The following is a 20218-nucleotide window of genomic DNA, read 5'->3' on the forward strand; positions in this document are numbered from 1 at the left end:
AACAAGAATTGCCACCCTAGCCCGTCGCCTCTCACTGCTGGCAACGCCAGAGTGGAAGAGAGTCCAGCCCCTCTTGAGAGAACTGGTTCCAGAGCCCTTGCTGTGCGTCGAAGTGAGTCCGACTATATCTAGCCGGAACTTCTCCACCTCCCGCACTAGCTGAGGCTCCTTCCTCCCCAGCGAGGTGACGTTCCACGTCCCAAGAGCTAGCTTATGTAGCCGAGGATCGGACCGCCAAGTGCCCTTCCTTCGTCTGCCGCCCAGCTCACGTTGCACCCGACCTCTATGGTCCCTGCTATGGGTGGTGAGCCCATTGGAGAGGGGACCCACGTTGCCTCTTCGGGCTGTGCCCGGCCGGGCCCCATGGGGACAGGACTGGCCACCAGGCGCTCGCCATCGTGCCCCACCTCCGGGCTGAGGTGCTCCTTATCGTGGTAAAGGAGTTTGCCTGTCCCCAATGATCCTAGGAGCTATTTTGTCCGGGGGCTTTAAGCCCCCTGGTAGGGTCTCCCAAGACAAACTGGTCCTAGGTGAGGGATCTGACAAAGAGCAGCTCGAAGACCTCTTTGAAAAATACAAACGAAGGCCCCAGATTTCCCTCGCCCGGACGCGGGTCACCGGGGGTTCATTTTATCATCTATTATTACACCCAAAATTTGATTTGATTTACTCTTTCAATGTCTGTCTATTTATATTGTGTATGACTTTCTCAACTATTGTTACCAAAGCAATATTTCGTCTCTTTAATTTAATAATTTCTTCTGTTATTATTTGTATTAGCTTCGGAACAAAATGCAGACGTTGTTTCATGTGTTTACCTCGCACAAGACGCTGTAATCACTTGCCATACATATTTCCCGGTTGTGGGGAAAGTGATGTAAAAGCTTTCCACAATTATTGCGGGTGAAACAGCCCCATTCTGAACAACAGGGCATTTTTGCACGTCAAAAAACTAACGAAGAAACGCTGCAAACATACAGCATCAGCTCAAAGTTAGGATCAGTCATGGTGCCACATTTAGTCATGTGAGTGCCTTTTGACCAATCATCGAGAAGATCATCTGAAATCGAGTTGGCCATACTCTTTCTATAGAGTTCTGGTCCAGGTTATTTTGTGTTGCCACCTGCAGGACAAGTATGGTTGTATTCATGAAACACATAATGCAACACACAAACAAATATAACGTGATGGTACGGATCCACAGAGTAAAAGTTAGTATTGGTGGTTCCACAATGTTGTACAGCTATTTTTTTTAATTGCCCTGTTCAAGCACAAGTGAAAATGTATGGTGGTCGTAAACGGTCAAAAAGTTAGCATTTTGGCATGTATGGAGTTATATGTGTGTCTTAATTTTGAGGTCGCAAAGGCAGATTTTTATGACAGAAAAATTTATTTTGCAAATACAGACATATTTTAAAAATAAATTATACTCAAATGAAAAATAATAATGTTATAAATGTATTTTGTGCACAATATAAGTGTTTGCATGTTTGCTATTACTCATATTAACACTGAAGGACCGGACAACGGCCTAGAACTAGTGGGCAGCCTAGGATAAAGTCGTCTCTCTTGGTTGCTTTGTTGGGTCTGTTCGTTTCTGTCTGCAGCACTGCAGAGACATGCAATGCGGTGTATATGTGTGTTGAAATTGTTGTTTGTCTATGCATGGTGCAATCGTATGTGTGCAATATATATTATTTATTGTTCATTTTTTTGTTCAGGTGTTTTTTTACTTGTTTTTGTGGACTTTTTGTAACCCCGCTCCCTGCTCCCCACTCCCTCTCATGGGCTACTAAACCCCTCCGCTTCCTCCACCAAAGGCGTGCTTGCACGTATAAGAACATTCAGGATTGGTTGGTTGTTTACAATGATGAGTCACGATTGGTTGAGATTAAGGCAAAACATTAGGGATAGGCCAATCAGAGGCAGGATAGGGCGGGTCATGGAACCAGGAAGGAAAATCACAACAGACATCCTAAATGACAATGAGAGAGTCGTAGAAGAGAAGTGGGAATATTCAAGCGGGGCGATTTATATATTTAGAAAAAATAGTGGAAGATGGCATAGGGATTTTCCTCTTTACATTTTTCTTTTAGCAATGTAGACGACGTCCAGGAAACTCACTCCGTCTACTTGGCCACATATGGACAAATATATGGATAAAACATTCATTTGAGTTGTAAGCCCAAATCAAAACTGTTCTCGAGTTGCCAAGCCAGGCATATTTCGCACGAGAAATGCTGCCAAAAATGTATGCCGAAGTGACGAAGATCATAGCCACTCAATTAAGTGAAGTCACTTACTTGGCACTGACCAGAACCGTACATGTGTGACAGTCCATTACATCGCCGACTGGGAATTAAAAAGTGCCTGCCTGCAAATGTATTTTTTATCTGAGTTTGATACATTTTTTATTATTTGCACAGATATGTTATTTATTTTACGTAGAAAGAATATTTTTCTATTTTATTTACGTTACGTAATTCTGTGCTACTTAAACAGTCTCTTTTCTGTGCTGTTAATACCCATCTTTACTAACTGGGTTAATACAAGTGCCACTGACTGTTTGCAGTACAGTTGTCATTCACTTCAATTTCAGTGAATCTTGCTCAAAAATGAATATCTTTATATGTATACTTTCACCGGAAAATATATCGAGATATATATCAAGTATCCAGTTTAAGTAAAAATACATCGAGATATACTTTTTCGTCCATATCGCCCAGCCCTAATGGGACTGTATTAAAAAAGAGGAACCAAGGTTAAGTTACTGAGTTCTAAGAGATAGAATCAGTTTTTCAGTTATTCTAAAATAATGACTTTTAAAGTGGTGGATAGGTGGTGTTTTATTTCAGCTGTGATTGATGATACTTACAAATGTTTGTCGTTCCACAGAAGCTGCATTTGTCTAATTATGCTCCTGATCACTCAACTGTTAGTGTTTTACTCGTGTTGCTCCTTTACCCTCCGATGTGCTCGTTCACTCATCACTTAGTAATCAATGCATATCTGTTTTGTTGTTTCCTTCCTCTTTTATTATACAAAATTTGATTTGTTTTTTAACCACAGAAGGTAGATTGGAGGTGAATATGAGTGAAGTGTCGTTGGAGGATGTGGAGAGATCACTGATGGAGCAAGAGTCTACTATTGCCTCAGGAGGCTACTGGGAGCCCAAAGACTGTTTACCCCGTTGGAAGGTAACTGTGTCACTTCATAGAAACATTTACCAAAAAACATACTGTTAATTTACTCAGAAGCCAAATCATAATAATTAACAGCTTAAACACATGTGGAAAGGATGCTATTTTTTCATTTAATCATGTGTGCATGGTGTGTTACACTCTTGGCTTCTTCTTCTCTCACGTGTTCAAGCGTGTTCAAAAATCCACATTCCTGTACAGGAAGTAGTTGATTTCTGATCATGTACGACGCCATTTATTTATGAGCCACACTGCACAGTCTTGCCAGACATCTGTCTGTCTCATGCATTAATCTGCCTTGTGTGTGTGCTCTGACAAAACAAATTATCTCTCTTACAGAACAATAATAGCACTCGCAACTAACAATAGGCAGTCTATGTATAAGCTGTTATTCATGTGACTGTTTGCTTTTTATTCAACTCCAAAAGAAGCTTGAAATAGGATTTTAAACACATCCACATCCGCATAAAATCAACAACACATCTTTCAGTTGACATCACATGCCCTCCTGCGTCCACTGTGATTAATGATCAGATGTCAGTGCATTTCTGTGTTTTAATCACACATGCCTATTGGCTCACATCTCTTCTATTTTGTGTGGCCTTAGGTGGCAATCTTAATCCCGTTCAGGAACCGGCCCGAGCACTTGCCCATCCTCTTGAGACATCTGGTGCCAGTGCTACAGAAACAGAAGCTCCAGTTTGGCTTTTATGTTATTGAGCAGGTATGCGCTCCCATCCAGGTATTGGCAGGTTCACCTTTGTAACCACCCAACCCTCCATGTTAATGACTCGTCTCTACCTCCTGTCCAGGCTGGCACGGAGCCATTTAACAGAGCAATGTTGTTCAACGTGGGTTACAAGGAGGCAATGAAGGACCTGAATTGGGACTGTCTTATCTTCCATGACGTTGACCACCTCATGGAGAATGACAGGAACTACTATGGCTGCACGGACATGCCCAGACACTTTGCGGTTAAGCTTGACAAGTATTCCTACATGTGAGTCCTGATACAATCTCCTATGGAGTATTGAGTGCAGTCCTTGATTGATATACTTTTAATATGTCAACATTTTCTCTATAAGGCTTCCGTATAATGAGTTCTTTGGCGGTGTCAGTGGCATGACGGTGGGACAGTTCAAAAAGATTAATGGATTTCCTAATGCATTCTGGGGCTGGGGAGGAGAAGACGATGACCTTTGGAGCAGGTGAGAACAGACATAAATATACAGAGACCCTGTCCTATCATACTGTACTGCTGCAGCAGGCTGTCAATGTGACATTAAGAATGTTCAAGAGCTGGATAAGCCAAATAGTCTGAGTGTACTGTATTTTTCAATTCCATTTACCTTATCACATAGCTTTGTTAGCGCAGGTAGCTGTACATACAGTACAAGTTTGAGGAAAAACACACACAGTGGCTCTTGATTACCAATCTAATTGTGTATTGTATACAGGGAAGGGTACTGAATTTGGTACTTTTTTAGGTAACAGCCTGATTTCTTTGGTACCGATTAACATCAAATCAAACGCGAGAATATTTTGATACGTTTGTTGCACGTGACGTCACGTTTAGTTGCACTCTTGGCACCAGCTCAAGCACTTGGCCGGGAAACTACTCTAGCACTTAGAGCGGACCATTCGGACTGCCTCTGGGTCAGTGCTTCTCAAATATTTTCTGTTACGCCCCCGGCTGAGTAAGAAGAAAATATGCCTCTGCATAACATTGTAGGCTTATTAACATTAAAGGAAACAACACACCGGTCTTTCCTCGTCTCCCACCGTGGTAACAGTGAAGCAAAGTGCTACATATGCTTCATCATTTTCTGGTACGGCAAAAAAAGCATGTTCCCTGAGGTCACATTCACCCCCCTCTAGCATCGCACTGCGCCCCTCCACTATTTGAGAAGGACTGCTGTAGGTAATGTTACAATTTTCCATGCCAGCAAAGCAAGAAGAAAGCGCTCCAAAGTAAAGTAAGGCTACACTTTTCAAAATGTGCGAGCTTGATGCTAATCTACATTGGATTGGATTTTCGATTAGTATCTGCAATTTGTGCAATTTTACATGGCGATTGCAACACCTCCAAATATGGTGATCAAAACTACAACTAAATACAAAAACTAGTGTGCAGTAAGTACAATACTTGCAGTATAAACACGTTGTAGGGCTCAACAAAAGACAAGACTGACACATTTATTTTAATAGAAAAGACTGGCTATGGCAAAACATCAATCAATCAATCAATGTTTATTTATACAGCCCTAAATCACAAGTGTCTCAAAGGGCTGCACAAGCCACAACAACATCCGCGGTACAGAGCCCACATAAGGGCAAGGAAAAACTCACAACCCCAATGGGACATTAATGTGAATGACTATGAGAAACCTTGGAGAGGACCGCATATGTGGGTGACCACCCCCCACCCCCCACCCCCTAGGGGAGACCGGATGCAATGGACGTCGAATGGGTCTGACATGATATTGTGAAAGTCCAGTCCATAGTAGATCTAACATAATAGTGAGAGTGCAGTCCATATTGGGGCCAGCAGGAGACCATCTCGAGCGGAGACGGGTCAGCAGCGCAGAGATGTCCCCAACCGATGCACAGGCGAGCGGTCCACCCCGGGTCCCGACTCTGGACAGCCAGCACTTCATCCATGGCCACTGGACCTGTGTCTCCCCCTTTCCACAAAGGAGAGGGGCAGAGGAGAAAAGAAAAGAAACGGCAGATCAACTGGTCTAAAAAAGGGGGTCTATTTAAAGGCTAGAGTATACAAATGAGTTTTAAGATGGGACTTAAACGCTTCTACTGAGGTAGCATCTCTAACTGTTACCGGGAGGGCATTCCATAATACTGGAGTCCGAATAGAAAACACTCTATTGCCCGCAGACTTTTTTTGGGCTCTGGGAATCACTAATAAAACATCGTAGCCTACACACTTCTGCTGTCTAACGTCTTGTAATAACATACATGTTTATGCAAAGTCTACTAGATGATACTTGCAGATGAGACTCAGAAGTGTAAAAACACAATGTATAACAACTTGAAAGCACATTTATAATCATCAACTCAGTGTTAAATGTTAAATTAAAAAGGGGTTTCACTATTAAACAATTAACATTTCTAAACACACGGACACACAGAAGAGTATCAAAAATTGGTATTGTTGAGTACTGGTATCGATTCCCAGGTACCAGGAAAAGGCACCGTATTGATCTAAATGTGAAAGGTAACCATCCTTAATTGTATGACAATATCATGTTGTTAGATGAGCAAGTAGGCATTCTATGAACATACGCTAATTAGGGTCACCAATGCAACAGATTGGACTTCATGCATTAGTAAGCACAAAATCTGTTTGTAGGGTGCTGTATGCCAATTACACCGTAAGCAGACCACATGGAGAGCAGGGGCGCTACAAGTCCATTCAACACCACCATCGTGGAGAGGTCCAGTTCCTGGGAAGGTCGGTGCCTGTGAATACAAACCTTCTTTGCACACACACACACACACACACACACACAATAATTGGAATGAAGCTTTGAGTCATGTGAGCCAGTCACATGAAAAGCACCCGAGCAATGACTTTAAGAGAATTCTAACTTGTTTAAAGACTTTGCATGTGACATACAGCTCGAGGACCTCACTGTGGAAAAAGTTGTTGCATTCCCAGCAATACATTCTCAACAATAGAATAAACTGGTTAAAATCAATACTTTTGAACGGGACCTATGACGATTTTCTTTTTGTCTGACTTATAAATGTTGTTAAAATGTTGTATACTCATAAGGTTCATGCTGTTGGGCGTGCGCTGGCATGCAGTTTTGGGTGCCTCTGCACATGGGGTTTTGCAGTATGGTTACATTGTGATGTCACAGCGAGATGGATGTACTTATTTGGGTATTAAGTAAAGCTATTGGGGTGGGGGGGCTTTGTACGAGGCCAGCTGAGTTTGAGGAAACACAAGAGAACATAGACTAAAGTATTATTTTCATCTATTCTAGGCATGCGCATAACGCAGACGTATGACATGCAGTGACATAATTGCTGCTAAAAGCAACTTGTTTATGGTGCTCTATATTGATCGGCAAGTGTCCAGCTGTACTTAATGTTGTGACCTGGTGAATCTATATGTTTATGAAGTTCATTTTTGACATTGTCTGGAATGAAATCGCAGTGACAATAGTTCTCAAGATAAAGTACCGGTACATATTTACCAGTGTACATTTTCAGAAGATAAAGTATACTTTTGAAAAGGTTAGGGCTTGGTTTCATTCGCAATCTCGGAACTTCTCCACAAACAAACATCTTGCAGACGGACTCAAAGTAACAGGTTATAAAAACGAATGTGGAGCAAAATTTACACCAAAAATCCCAAATCATCATTGATTCCCTATAAAGTATAAAGTGTAAAATAAAATCTGTTCTAAAAAAAAAAAACTGTTTGATTGCTCTCACAGGTATAGTCTTCTCCGCCACTCAAAGGAGAGGCAAAGAGTGGATGGTCTGAACAACTTAAACTACTCCCCCCTGGTGTCCAGGAGACCTCTCTACACCAACATCACGGTCAGCTTGAGCAGAAACCTTGCACCTGTAGCCGACTACTGATGTAGACACAGCTGGACTGAGAACCACCTGGGAATCAAAAGTTCTCTGGACGTCAGCCATATCTCACCAGTTGCGCACTGCTGAAACGCGTTTTAGTTGATTATTGCTGTATTTCTTTTGTGGGTATGCAAAAAAAAAAAAAAAAAAAAAAAAAGTACGAAGACTCAAAATGCTCCAAAAATGTGTTGGATAAAACATATAAGACGATAGGGTTAATGCTGCACTTGTTTGTGCCACAGTCCATCACTCCACTCATCTGGGCTTATCTTGTCTTCAACGTCCACATGCCTTTTTTCACCATTTTGGCCTTCAGCATCCATTGATTCATTAATTGGTCCGAAGATATGTCATCCCTGCGATTTCATTTACATATGTTTCATAAAACAGGCCGTGAAACTCACTCGCCACTTATGTACGCACGCAGCAGTTCTGACTCGCGAGGTGATGATGATGCCGTGGTCTTTTAGTTTTTATTTTTTGCTTTTGCACATCTTACTCAAATGCAGTAGTCCGGTTAAAAAAAATTGCATGTACCCACTCACATGCGCACACACCTTTTACCGCGTGGAAGCTTGCAGCTGGTTCTGCAAAAGGTATGCCAAAATTTACAAGTGAAGAGAACGAGAGAAAATTCTATGAAGAGTGAGTGTTTTCAATCATCTATATGTGAGATAGTTTATGCTAAATTTAGAATATATTCATATCTTGCTCATTTTTACAACTATATTTTACCCTGTGAACATACCATTCGAAGACTGTGATATTTGTGTTGTTGCTTTGGATGTACCTGGCTGCCAGCGAGTGACTGTGTGTGGGAGAGCATTGCTCCTCCTGTTAGCAATAAGCTGTAATATCACACAGATGAATTTAGACTGCCTCATGATACAGATGCAATAGCACAGGTGCTACAATATCCTCGCATTTGACAGAGAGGGAAGGACTGCATATGCATACGTTGCATTCGTTGCACCTTTTCCCTAAGTCAACATGCCACCCAGTAAAGAACAATGTCTTTGGGGAACCTGTCTGTAAGTCGGATGGTGAGAGCTGATGCAAATAGATAGTTGTTGTCATGTCATCAGAATCAGAGTGACGGGATGACCTCAGACCCCATTTTGTTTGCGGCGTGTAATCACAGACCTGGGAATGAGAAATTGTTCTGTCACCTCCATTATCATACGTGTGAACCGGAGGTATAAGACTTGATTGCTGTCACTGTCCAGATGGTGTTTACAGAAGCTTTTGATTTGTTATTTGTTAGATTGCGTAATGTTAATGCCTCCGTTAGCCGGCCCGCCTGCACTACGGGGTTCTGTGATTACTGTATCTATTAATGTATTGATGGCTGCCTTTATTATTATTTGTAAACTGAAACCTCTTCCGATTACTTAAATTTTTACATATACACATCTGATAGAGCTTTGCTTTTACCTCTCATTTGGGTCTTTGTTGTTTGTTGGGTGGCGTGCAGTCGGACATTGTGCACTGACACTGCCTGACACTCTGATGGTACACAGCAGTCGAATAATTGCCCTTTTTTTTCTTTTTCTGTGTGCTTTAAATGGACCATACCACCCTGAACATGATGAGGAAAATCGAGAAAAAAATGTAGACATTCCCCAATGTCCTCATCACACAACTATTCCATTTCACACAAATCGCCTTGTAAGCATTTCTTAAGATATATCTTATTTGTGTGTGTGTGTGTGTGTGTGTGTGTGGAGGGGTGTGGCGTGGATGAATTACTGTTGTGTTCCCACTGAGGCTGGACCTCTTTTATTTATTTGATCTTTTAAGAATTATTTTGAGTAATTGTTGCTGATTTTTTTTTTTTGGTTTATTTTTTCAAATTGTTTGCAGTTGATGCGACAACATAGAAGTTGACGGTATGACGGGCTGTGTTAGATGCACTGAATCATGTAGTCACATGTAGTTATGTAGGGGTTGTATGGTTCAGATCTATGTTCAAACCTGGCAACTGTTTAATTTCATGCAGATGGCATGTCTGATTAAATAGACTGGGACCAGTTTAGGATGGGTGTGCGTTAATCTGCACAGCAGACGCATCTGAGGACGCCATTTTGTGTGACAACCGCAGAATGAGCAAGAGAGCGTAATAAATGTTGTCTGTCCACGTGTTTCATTGAGCTCCTCCTTACAAACAAAGTGATAATCAATGGTACTGACCTTTAGAGAGAGAGAGAGAGTCTCCTGTGCGCTTGCTGGAAACAATTTGAAGAACATGTGACCACAGTCATCCCTGTAACTTCATTCCAACTGACATGCAAAAACACATTTTTGTTTTGGGCTTTAAAACCCATCACAATATTTGGAGGTACATGCTTGACTATGATGTATTTGATCTGTGCAATTGGAGACACCTGCTAAACCATCAGTAGACTTGGTTGTGGCGCAGTGTGGCAAAGCTGAAGCACGTTTTTACCTCTTAACCAAATGCTAAGGAGGTGCCCAATGATGCTCCTAGACATTCGCGACATTTACACAAAGCATCAAAAGTTTTTTCATGCGTGTTTGAGTGAAATGGCTAAAAACCTCCAGAGGTGCAACCGCACTCCAGATAAAGAAAAGTTTTTGGAGAGTTTTCCTTTTCTGCACTGATGATTTAATGGAGCCGAGTAGTGAGCAACTGAGCAGGTTCCTTTATTGATGTTTTTGTGATACACTGTATATGTTTTACTTTATCATTGCTTTAAATTAAAAGCTCAATAGACATATAGAAACAGTGGTTAAGGTAACGAGCGCCACATGAAGATTTGACATTGAAGTGATATGATTGGTTGTATTAAGTCACCATTGAGCTTTATCAAAGAATATTCAACAAAATATTTTGTTATGCCATGAAGACAAGAACTCTAAATCAGTCGCATTCTCATGCTTTGATCTAAAACAGGAAATTGACTGTTTTTGGTTGATATATATATATATATATATATATATATATATATATATATATATATATATATATATATATATATATATATATATATATATACATATACATATATATATATATATATATATATATATATATATATATATATATATATATATACATATATGTATATATGTATATATATATATATATATATATATATATACATATATATGTATGTGTGTATATATATATATATATATATACATATATATATATGTGTGTATGTATGTATACATATGTGTGTATACATATATGCATGTAATTATATGTATGTATGTATATAGATGTGTATATACTATATATATACATGTATGTGTATATATATATACATATATATAAGTATGCATATGTGTATATATGTATGCATATGTGTATGAATGTATATGTATATATAAGTATATATGTGTACATATGTATATGTATTTATATGTAAATGTGTATATATATGTATGTATATTTATATATATATGTGTGTGTATGTATATATATATATGTGTGTATGTATATATGTATGTGCATATGTATATATGTATGTATATATATGTATGTATACATATATGGATGTATATATGTATATACATAAATACATGTATGTATGTGTGTACATGTATGTGTATATATGTATATATATATATATATATATATATATATATATATATATATATACATAAATACATGTATGTGTGTGTGTGTATATATATACATGTATATAAGTATGCATATGTGTATATATGTATGCATATGTGTATGAATGTATATGTATATATGTGTATATATGTATACATGTGTACATATGTATATGTATTTATATGTAAAAGTGTATATATATATATATATGTATGTATGTACTGTATATATATATATATATATATATATATATATATATATATATATGACCGAGCCTGCTGCTCACAGTATCATAACCTCACCTGTTCTGATCCATTCAATGCCAGTTTGAATGAAGGAACCATTCTTGGGCATCTGACAAAACTGGCAGCCTTAAAAGCTTCTTAATTTATTGCAGTGTTTTTCACACAACTTTTTAATTTCTTTTTTTTTTTTTTTTACAAGCAGTTATTTAAATTGAAATAAGTGCATATCAAGAAAAAAATCATTGTAAATATTGTCGTGTGTAGTGTTTTAGAAAATCTACAAGGTCTTAAATTTACTACAGATGGTAGCATAAAGAACAAGGATTTGGAGTGGGTTGGCTGGTACCAGGTGCCATTTAAGTGCTAAAGTGAAGCTTATACAGCGACATCAATGTTTTTACATCACTGCTTCACAGCACACCCTTGTTTCAAACACAAGAAATGGAATGATACCCCCAAAATTTGGATTCCTCTCACATTTGCAGCTGATTCTGCATGTAAGTGGCCTCCCCGCTCTTGAAATGCTGGAGTCGAAGACTTATAGACTTATCATGGCAGAGGTGGGCACCCGCCCTGATCAAGGCCGGTGTCCTCTTAAGTTGTGTTTTACAGTCGGGGTGTAGATGAGTGAGCTGCACTAAAAGGTAGCGGGGTGTTTGCCATTACCACCATGTGCTTTTAATGCGATGAAAAATACTGGCACCTAAACTAACAACACAATCTACTCCAAAGTCTACACTGATTTTTTTTGGGAGGAATTTGAACCAATGAAAAATTAGGAACAGACCACTAAATATGGAATATATTGTCCCACATTGTATAGAGGGGCATGCTCTATAAATTGGTCACTAAAAAACACATGTCAAAACTTGATGTCAGCCTTACGTGGATCTGTTTGTGTATTGACATATTTCTCTTTTGATTATTGAAATTTGTATGATGGGGATTTTCTTTTATACCATCATTGTTATTGTCAAAGTACACCAATAAAAAGAAACTTGTAAAGATGCAAGCTCTCTCTGTGTGTGTTTGGGTTGAGGTCCACACCAGCGCCGAGCTTCTCGGTGTGGTTTAGCGACTCCATTTTTAATTATCTCAAATAATATTGTGGTTGCATTGCACTGCGAATGGAAGCTTGCACGCAGGAGAGTCGCAGAGGCGTTCAGGTCACAGTGTAGACAAGAGCGAGGATGGGTCATCTTAACAGTTTGGATGTTGCTGCTCTAAAAGAAACATCAATGTGAAATATGTATGAAAACTAAAAGCCTGTATAGCTGTTTTTTTCAACTGGGGGCCAAATCCGGCCCGGGAATGACACCAACTTATTCATGACAAAGCCAGGAACAAAACAAGGATTTGTATCGGGGATGGCTTTGAAAGATGGAGACGATTGAAGGCGGAGAAGATTTTTTCATCTGACGCCAAACTTGCTAATTTCCTCCTTGATAGGTAAGTAAGGAATCAAAGTTTTCTTATTACTTGTAATAAATGGAAATTGACATTTGGTATGTAAACTATATTTTCCAATACAGTCTATGATCTTGTCTAACAAAGCTAGTATGTTCATGCAACGAATGCTTAGGGGCGAAACACCATCACACAATCAATCAATTAAAGTTTACTTATATAGCCCTAAATCACGAGTGTCTCAAAGGGCTGCACAAGCCACAACGACATCCTCGGCTCAAATCCCACATCAGGGCAAGCAAAAACTCAACCCAATGGGATGACAATGAGAAACCTTGGGGGGGACCGCAGATGTGTATTCCAACTGACAGGTTTTATTTGTCGAAAATATATTTGTGCCTATGTGGATATGGGTAGTGTCCGTGCCTATTTTGTTCTCAATATGCTGATACACTGAGGAAATGGGTTCCAACATTAGCATGTTTAATTGCGGTTACTGGTACTGTATGTGCATCAGGCACATATGGGGTGGTATTTGCTTGGCACAATATAATGCATTACATGTCATGATTTTTTACTTTGTGTATTGACATGATAGTAGGCTATATGATTTATGCGTAACATGGTTTGTGCGTAACTTGGGTTGACTTACAGAATTACACTGCACTGAAAGATGGTGGTTGGTTGATTGAGTTTAGTTTATTTCGAACATGAACACACTCACAGCAATAATACATCACACATAATTTCACTTCATTTCTCCTTACATCATGTCCGAAAAGGAGTAGGAAGAAGCAAAGCTTATTTAATACTATAATAATAACATTGACCATCTTTGCTATGCCGATGACACCCAAATCTATGTAGCGCTATCACCAAATGACTATCGCCCCATAGATCTTCTGTGCCAGTGCATTGAGCAAGTCAAACACCGGATGTGCCAACATTTCCTACAACTAAATGAAGATAAAACTGAGATAATTGTTTTTGGTGCTAATAAAGAAAGGTTTAAAGTCATCCAACACCTTCAATCACTGTCCCTGAAAACCTCAAATAAAGCCAGAAATCTTGGGGTTATTTTAGATTCTGATTTACATTTCGACAGTCACATCAAATCGGTCACAAAATCGGCCTACTATCACCTCAAAAATGTAACTAGACTTAGAGGGCTCATGTCAGCTCAAGACTTAGAAAAACTTGTACATGCCTTTACTACCAGTAGGCTAGACTATTGTAATGGTCTCCTTGCAGGTCTTCCCAAAAAAAACTGTCAGGCAGCTACAGCTTGTTCAGAACGCTGCTGCGAGAGTTCTAACAAAGACCAAAAAATGTGAGCACATTACACCAATTCTTAAATCCTTACATTGGCTCCCTGTACATCAGAGAATTGATTTCAAAATCCTCCTGCTCACATATAAATCACTACATGGTCTAGGGCCGAAGTATATCACTGATATGCTCCCACTATATAAGCCCTCTAGATCACTAAGATCTTCTGAGACCAATCTGTTAGCGGTTCCCAGAGTAAACTCAAATCAAGGGAGAGCATCATTCAGTCACTATGCAACAAATAGCTGGAATAAAATTCCTGAATATGTCAGACTTTCCCCAACTCTGACTACTTTTAAAACTAGACTGAAAACTTTTATGTTCACCTTAGCTTTCAGCTAAATCTTTTAATCTTTTAACTTTTAACGTCCACACTGCTTTTATTTTTATTGTCTGCATTTTAATTTTGCTTTTATTTTCTTTCATTTCACTTTGTTGTCTGTGAAGCACTTTGAGTCTGCCTTGTGTATGAAAAGTGCTATACAAATAAAGTTGCCTTGCCTTGCCTTGCCTTAATCCTAACCCTTTCCCCACTTCTGAGCGTTTACAAATACATATGTTCATTTACTGTCTTCTTTTTGTAACACAGTTACATCAGTGAATGATTAATACAGCAGTTCTTGCAATATATAACTAAGTCAGTCATGATAAACATACTGAGATGAAGAATATCCCGTTTTCAAGAAGGTTGAAGGTATTTCTCATAATTATTCCTTGTACTTTGTAAGCACTTTTAATTTGAACACCCTCTTAAACCGGATCAAATCAGTACACAGTGTTGGGACTAACACGTTACAAAGTAACGCGTTTCTGTAACGACGTTAGTTTCGGCGGTAACTAGTAATCTAACGCGTTATTTTTTATATTCAGTAACTCAGTTACCGTTACTACATGATGCGTTACTGCGTTATTTTACGGGGTTTTTTTATGTACTATCGGCTAGAAACAGAAGATCTGAGTGTGTTTTATTGGAGAGTTGCGGTGTCGTCCTTCTGATTCTTCTTGTGTCGCAAGGGAGAGAAGAATGGAGTCGCGGTCTGGGTGTGGGTGTGGGGAGGGGAGGGAGTGGAGGGGAGGGGGGCCGTGTCTTTGTTTACTAGTGGCACAACGGATCAATATCTTCAGTTCGGCACACACGTGATCCGCGGTTTGATATATGAAAAATAAAAAGAAGTTGTTCGCACGTTCAGTCCACACACAGCGTGGTCACGGCGAGCGGAGTAGCGGAGGAGCTTGAACGCCCCGCGCCCTTTAATCGGTGTGTGTATAGGTGCAGACTCCTTTGTGCAAAACGAGGGATTTAAACACATGCTGAACGTGCTTGAGCCACATTACGACATCCCGTCGCGCACCCACTTCAGCGATAAGATTGTGCCAGATCTTTATGAGCAGGAGAAGAAAAAAGTTGTGGATGAACTATCCCGAGCATCATCTGTTGCGCTCATGACAGACGGGTGGACCTCCAGGGGAACTATGTGACGATAAGCGCTCACTTCATCACAGCAGACTGGCAGATAAGAAGACACGCCCCCTCTACGAGAGTCACCTTGCGCAGGTACTGACACAAGCAGTGGAGGAATGGAAGATAAAGATATCCCAGTCACAAGTGATAATGCCAAAAATCTAATAAATGCAGTGAATGAGGCAGGACTGGGACCACAGATAGGTGCTTTGCACATGTAGTGAATTTGGCATCCCAGAAGGGCATCTCAGTCAATAGGATGGAGCGCCTCCTTGAGAGGATCAGGAAGGAGATTTCCTACTTCCACCCAAGCACAACAGCTGCTCATGTGCTTAAGACAAAGCAAGAACTGCTAAAGCTGCCTACTCATAAGCTCATACATGATGTCCCAACGAGGTGGAACTCCACTTATGATATGTTGGAGCAGCAGGCAGCTATATACTCTGCATTGACCCACAACACCCTGAAGACAAATGTCAAAGACATCATCAACCTGCCTGATGATGATGTGAGAGTGGCAGAGTAGGTCCTCCAGGTGCTTAAACCCCTCAAAAGTGTTACATCTCTACTGACCACTGAAACTTCACCATCTGTGTCAATGATCCTGCCACTGAAAACAAGGACTCTACAATCCATGGCTCCAAGTGTGGAAGACAGCAGCATCACTCCAGATGTCAGGCTTTATTTCACTACCTATGTTTCAAGAAAGACGATGTGCCTTCTTACGTTGCACTTTAACTTGTTTTTTATTAATGGTCATTGGTCCAAGTTTAATCTTTATATGTCTACAAAGGGTGGTCCTACTAAACAGAGAGGCATTTTTCGGAGGTCTCAAGAAGGTAACAAATACAAGAGAGAGAGTGGGTGTGCGTGCGAAAAATGACTAAACAACTGTCTATTGGTTTGTTCCTGTTTTTACAGCGAGACAATTGCATGATGATGATGTAGTGTAATGCTTCCTTCCACAAGACGCAACCGTGGGCAGAATCAAACCTGTGTGTTCTGCTGTAAAAAGCAAAAAGAAGCGTGTACCAATAGCCATCAGAGAGTAACAGAACTTGTGGTGTCTTCTGCTATGACAGAGCAGGAAAGGGCTGAGTAATAAATAAAGCAACATTTCATACGTCGTTAATGATTTCCACTGATGTTTTACAAACTCCTTCTGCTTCCTCGTGGTAACACGCGACAAAGTGTGTCCCTTTTAGGCTCAATGTGAATGTTTGACAGACACATAATTAAACATGAGTAACATTTGTCCACCTGCAGAAAGTGTTGGCAGGACATGCTAATGGCGTCTGAGAAACACAAGGCTTTGGCATGCTAACACCGGTGACACTTGGCTGTCAGACACACACACACACACACACACAGAGTAGCTCTTCACATCTCAAGAGTGGACTTGGCAAGTGTATATGTATACAACACTGGCCTGCTCTTTCTTTCTCTCACACACACACACACACACACACATCCGTTATTAATGCATCCACACGCAGCCCTTCAAGTGGCGTGCTACTCACTTTGATGTCATTAAAAGGCGTTTCCGCCTTTTGTACAGTACGCCGCTCGTGTGCCTGATCTGGTGCACGGCTCCCTACAGAGTGCCTTAAACTGAAATCCACATTATGAAGCCAAGTAGCAGCCAATGCACTTCCTCTTCATGTTTGCTTGTGAGGACACATGCCCTTCAGTTGTAGCTCTGTGTGTGCCGTCCATACATAAAGCACCGACATCATGCACTGAAGGGCCTATTCGCTCATATCCGCTTAAATCAGATGTTTGAGTAATACAGAACAACATTGCCTTACAGGAACCTGCGTGTGTGCGGTGTGTGCGGTGTGTGTGTGTGTGTGTGTGTGTGTGTGTGTGTGTGTGTGTGTGTGTGTGTGTGTGTGTGTGTGTGTGTGTGTGTGTGTGTGTGTGTGTGTGTGTGTACGCAGCATGTGCAGGAAGCAAATACCACAAGATCCTCCCTTGTCATGATGACACATAACTTAGTTGGCACCACATAGATGCAAAAGTCACCATTGGTAAGGTTGAACTATGGTTACACTAATGAATCATTTTCGGTACCATATCGCCTCTGAAAGGTAACGACCAGTTATGCAATTTTTTTGTGGTCCCCTTTATTTAAAAAAGTACTGAAAAGTACCGGAAAATGTTTTGCACCGGTACCAAAATATTGGTATCGTTACAACACTAGGTTGAACTATTAACAACAATACAGGTTGTAGAAGCCCGGGTTATATTAATATCCTGGTTCATGCAGGATGACAAACAGATTGGTGGTGCTATGATGATTCTAAGGGGTGGATGCATTAATGCCAAAACTATAAATGTTACCTTGTTTTTTTTTTGTTGTTTTTTTGCATAGTCCTCCGAAGTGCACCAACTGTATGGTTTTCAAGACAACAAAGCTAGTTGTAACATGAGACTTGTTCAGGTAAGCATTTCCCAGCATACAGATGCTATTTTCTCATCAGGGCTTTCTTTCAATAGGTCACAAATAGGACAGGGTTCTTTTGTGCCCCCCCCCCAACCCCCAGGGGATGCCGAGCGCTTCTAGTAGCACTTTAACACTGCCTTCTGTGTTAGCAGGCCGGGAAATGTACATATCTACATCCTTGTTGTTACTGCAACCTCTTTTCCTCTGTAAACATGTGCTTGATTCTTATCTTCCTTGACACGACTTTCTGGTTGGCCTGCTTGTCACATGACTGCCTATCAGTGCCACTTCCTCCCTACACTCACTGTCAAAGCCTCACATCCATTGCCTCAACTTTGTTCATTTGATTTCCCTAAGGCCATCTTATTGTGTTTTTTTAAAGGCTTTATTTGTCTGTGTTGGCCCTGTGATGAGGTGGTGACTTGTCCAGGGTGTACCCCGCCTTCCGCCCGAGTGCAGCTGGGATAGGCTCCAGCACCCTTTGCGACCTCAAGAGGGACAAGCGGTGGAACATGGATGGATGGATGGGTTGATGCCCTGCCTCATGATCGTCTTTTCAGCACCCTCTGTAGTCTTGTGCGTTGTCTCTTTAGTTTAGTGCATCTACTCTTGAGTGCTCCTCGTCATATCCGGCCTCTGGTTTTCATCATGCTGGGATAGCTTCTCTTTTTTTCTAAACAGAAGCCTGGCTGACAGTGCAGTTGTGCTAGCACAGGCCTGGGCAATTATTTTGACTCGGGGCCCACATTTAGAGAAAAAAATGTGTCTGGGGGCCGGTATACCTATTTTTAGGAACACTAATACAAAACCTTACAATTATGTCTGATTGCATGCTAAAAACGTTATGACAGACCGCCTTAAAAAACGTAATGGAATTTTAAATTTTTCTATGAACGATAAAACACTGAATATTGACAAAATATGAACGTCACACCCCCTTTCGATCGACATATTTTACAATCAAGTGAAACGCAACAAAAATGCAACAAACAGTGAAATATGAACGCAAAGGGTACAAAATAAACCCACCTACAATCTGATACATCTGATACATCACTAAGCTTTAGAACTTTGTTGTGAAAATTTCGTTTCCCACCCACACTGCTTGGTGCCTCGTCTGAGCTGCTGTGACGTCGATTACCATAGTAACTAATTAGATGACCATAGTAATTAATTAGATTACCATAGTAACTGGTATATCATCCAAAAGCACAGATTCCAAGTATTGAAATACTTTATATAGTTCAAGACTTACGGTCATTAGAAAACATGACTGCACATCATAATGGCAGCTACACTTTCCATCTTAAACATCTAAAAAAAATTATTTGGCGGGCCAGATTGAAAAGTTTAACGGGCGGCATGTGGCCCCCGAGCCTTAATTTGCCCAGGTCTGTGCTAGCAGGTCAAAAGTGTGTTTCTTGTTTTGTTTACTGTACATTTCATGTGTTAACCTCTGACTGTGCCAACACTTTGATATCCTACATGATGTCACCTTTTGACCCCAAATCATCATCTGACCACACCATGTGAGTACTTGTGAGTGGCTGTTAGTGTTGGTTTAGTTACTGAAAACCAGTAACTAGTTAGTTACTAGTTACATTATTTCAAAAGTAACTCAGTTACTAACTCAGTTCTTACACCAAAAAGTAATGCGTTACTGTGAAAAGTAACTATTTAGTTACTTTTTTTCTTCTTTTTTTTAAAGGCTCCCATTAATGCCCTTTTAGCCTTCATTTCAGTACTGTTATTGCACTGGAGAATAATACCATCTGTTGATCAACTTGACATGCATTTGCATCACTGAACTCTGCTAAGCAATGTGGTCTACATACAACACACAAAGACAAAGATATGTTTCAAAGGGCCAATTTGTTTCAGGCCAGAACAAATTGACAAAACGATTTTAAATAGCTGCAACATAACATACATAAG

At 40.2% G+C, this 20218-nt stretch overlaps 1 protein-coding gene across 1 annotated transcript in view; it reads left to right on the top strand.

Annotated features, from left to right (window-relative positions):
- The window catches only part of b4galt5 (UDP-Gal:betaGlcNAc beta 1,4- galactosyltransferase, polypeptide 5), a 95400-nt gene extending 84666 nt beyond the window's left edge, over positions 1-10734 (top strand). The window contains exons 4-9 of the mRNA XM_061980772.2: positions 3070-3197; positions 3808-3924; positions 4013-4200; positions 4286-4408; positions 6568-6669; positions 7664-10734. Coding sequence (XP_061836756.1) covers positions 3070-3197; positions 3808-3924; positions 4013-4200; positions 4286-4408; positions 6568-6669; positions 7664-7811 — 806 coding nt within the window. The 3' untranslated portion in view covers positions 7812-10734. The remainder of the gene's footprint in view (positions 1-3069; positions 3198-3807; positions 3925-4012; positions 4201-4285; positions 4409-6567; positions 6670-7663) is intronic.
- The last annotated feature ends 9484 nt before the right edge of the window (positions 10735-20218 follow it).

Source organism: Nerophis lumbriciformis, linkage group LG01, assembly GCF_033978685.3.
Source record: "Nerophis lumbriciformis linkage group LG01, RoL_Nlum_v2.1, whole genome shotgun sequence".
Lineage (NCBI taxonomy): Eukaryota > Metazoa > Chordata > Actinopteri > Syngnathiformes > Syngnathidae > Nerophis > Nerophis lumbriciformis.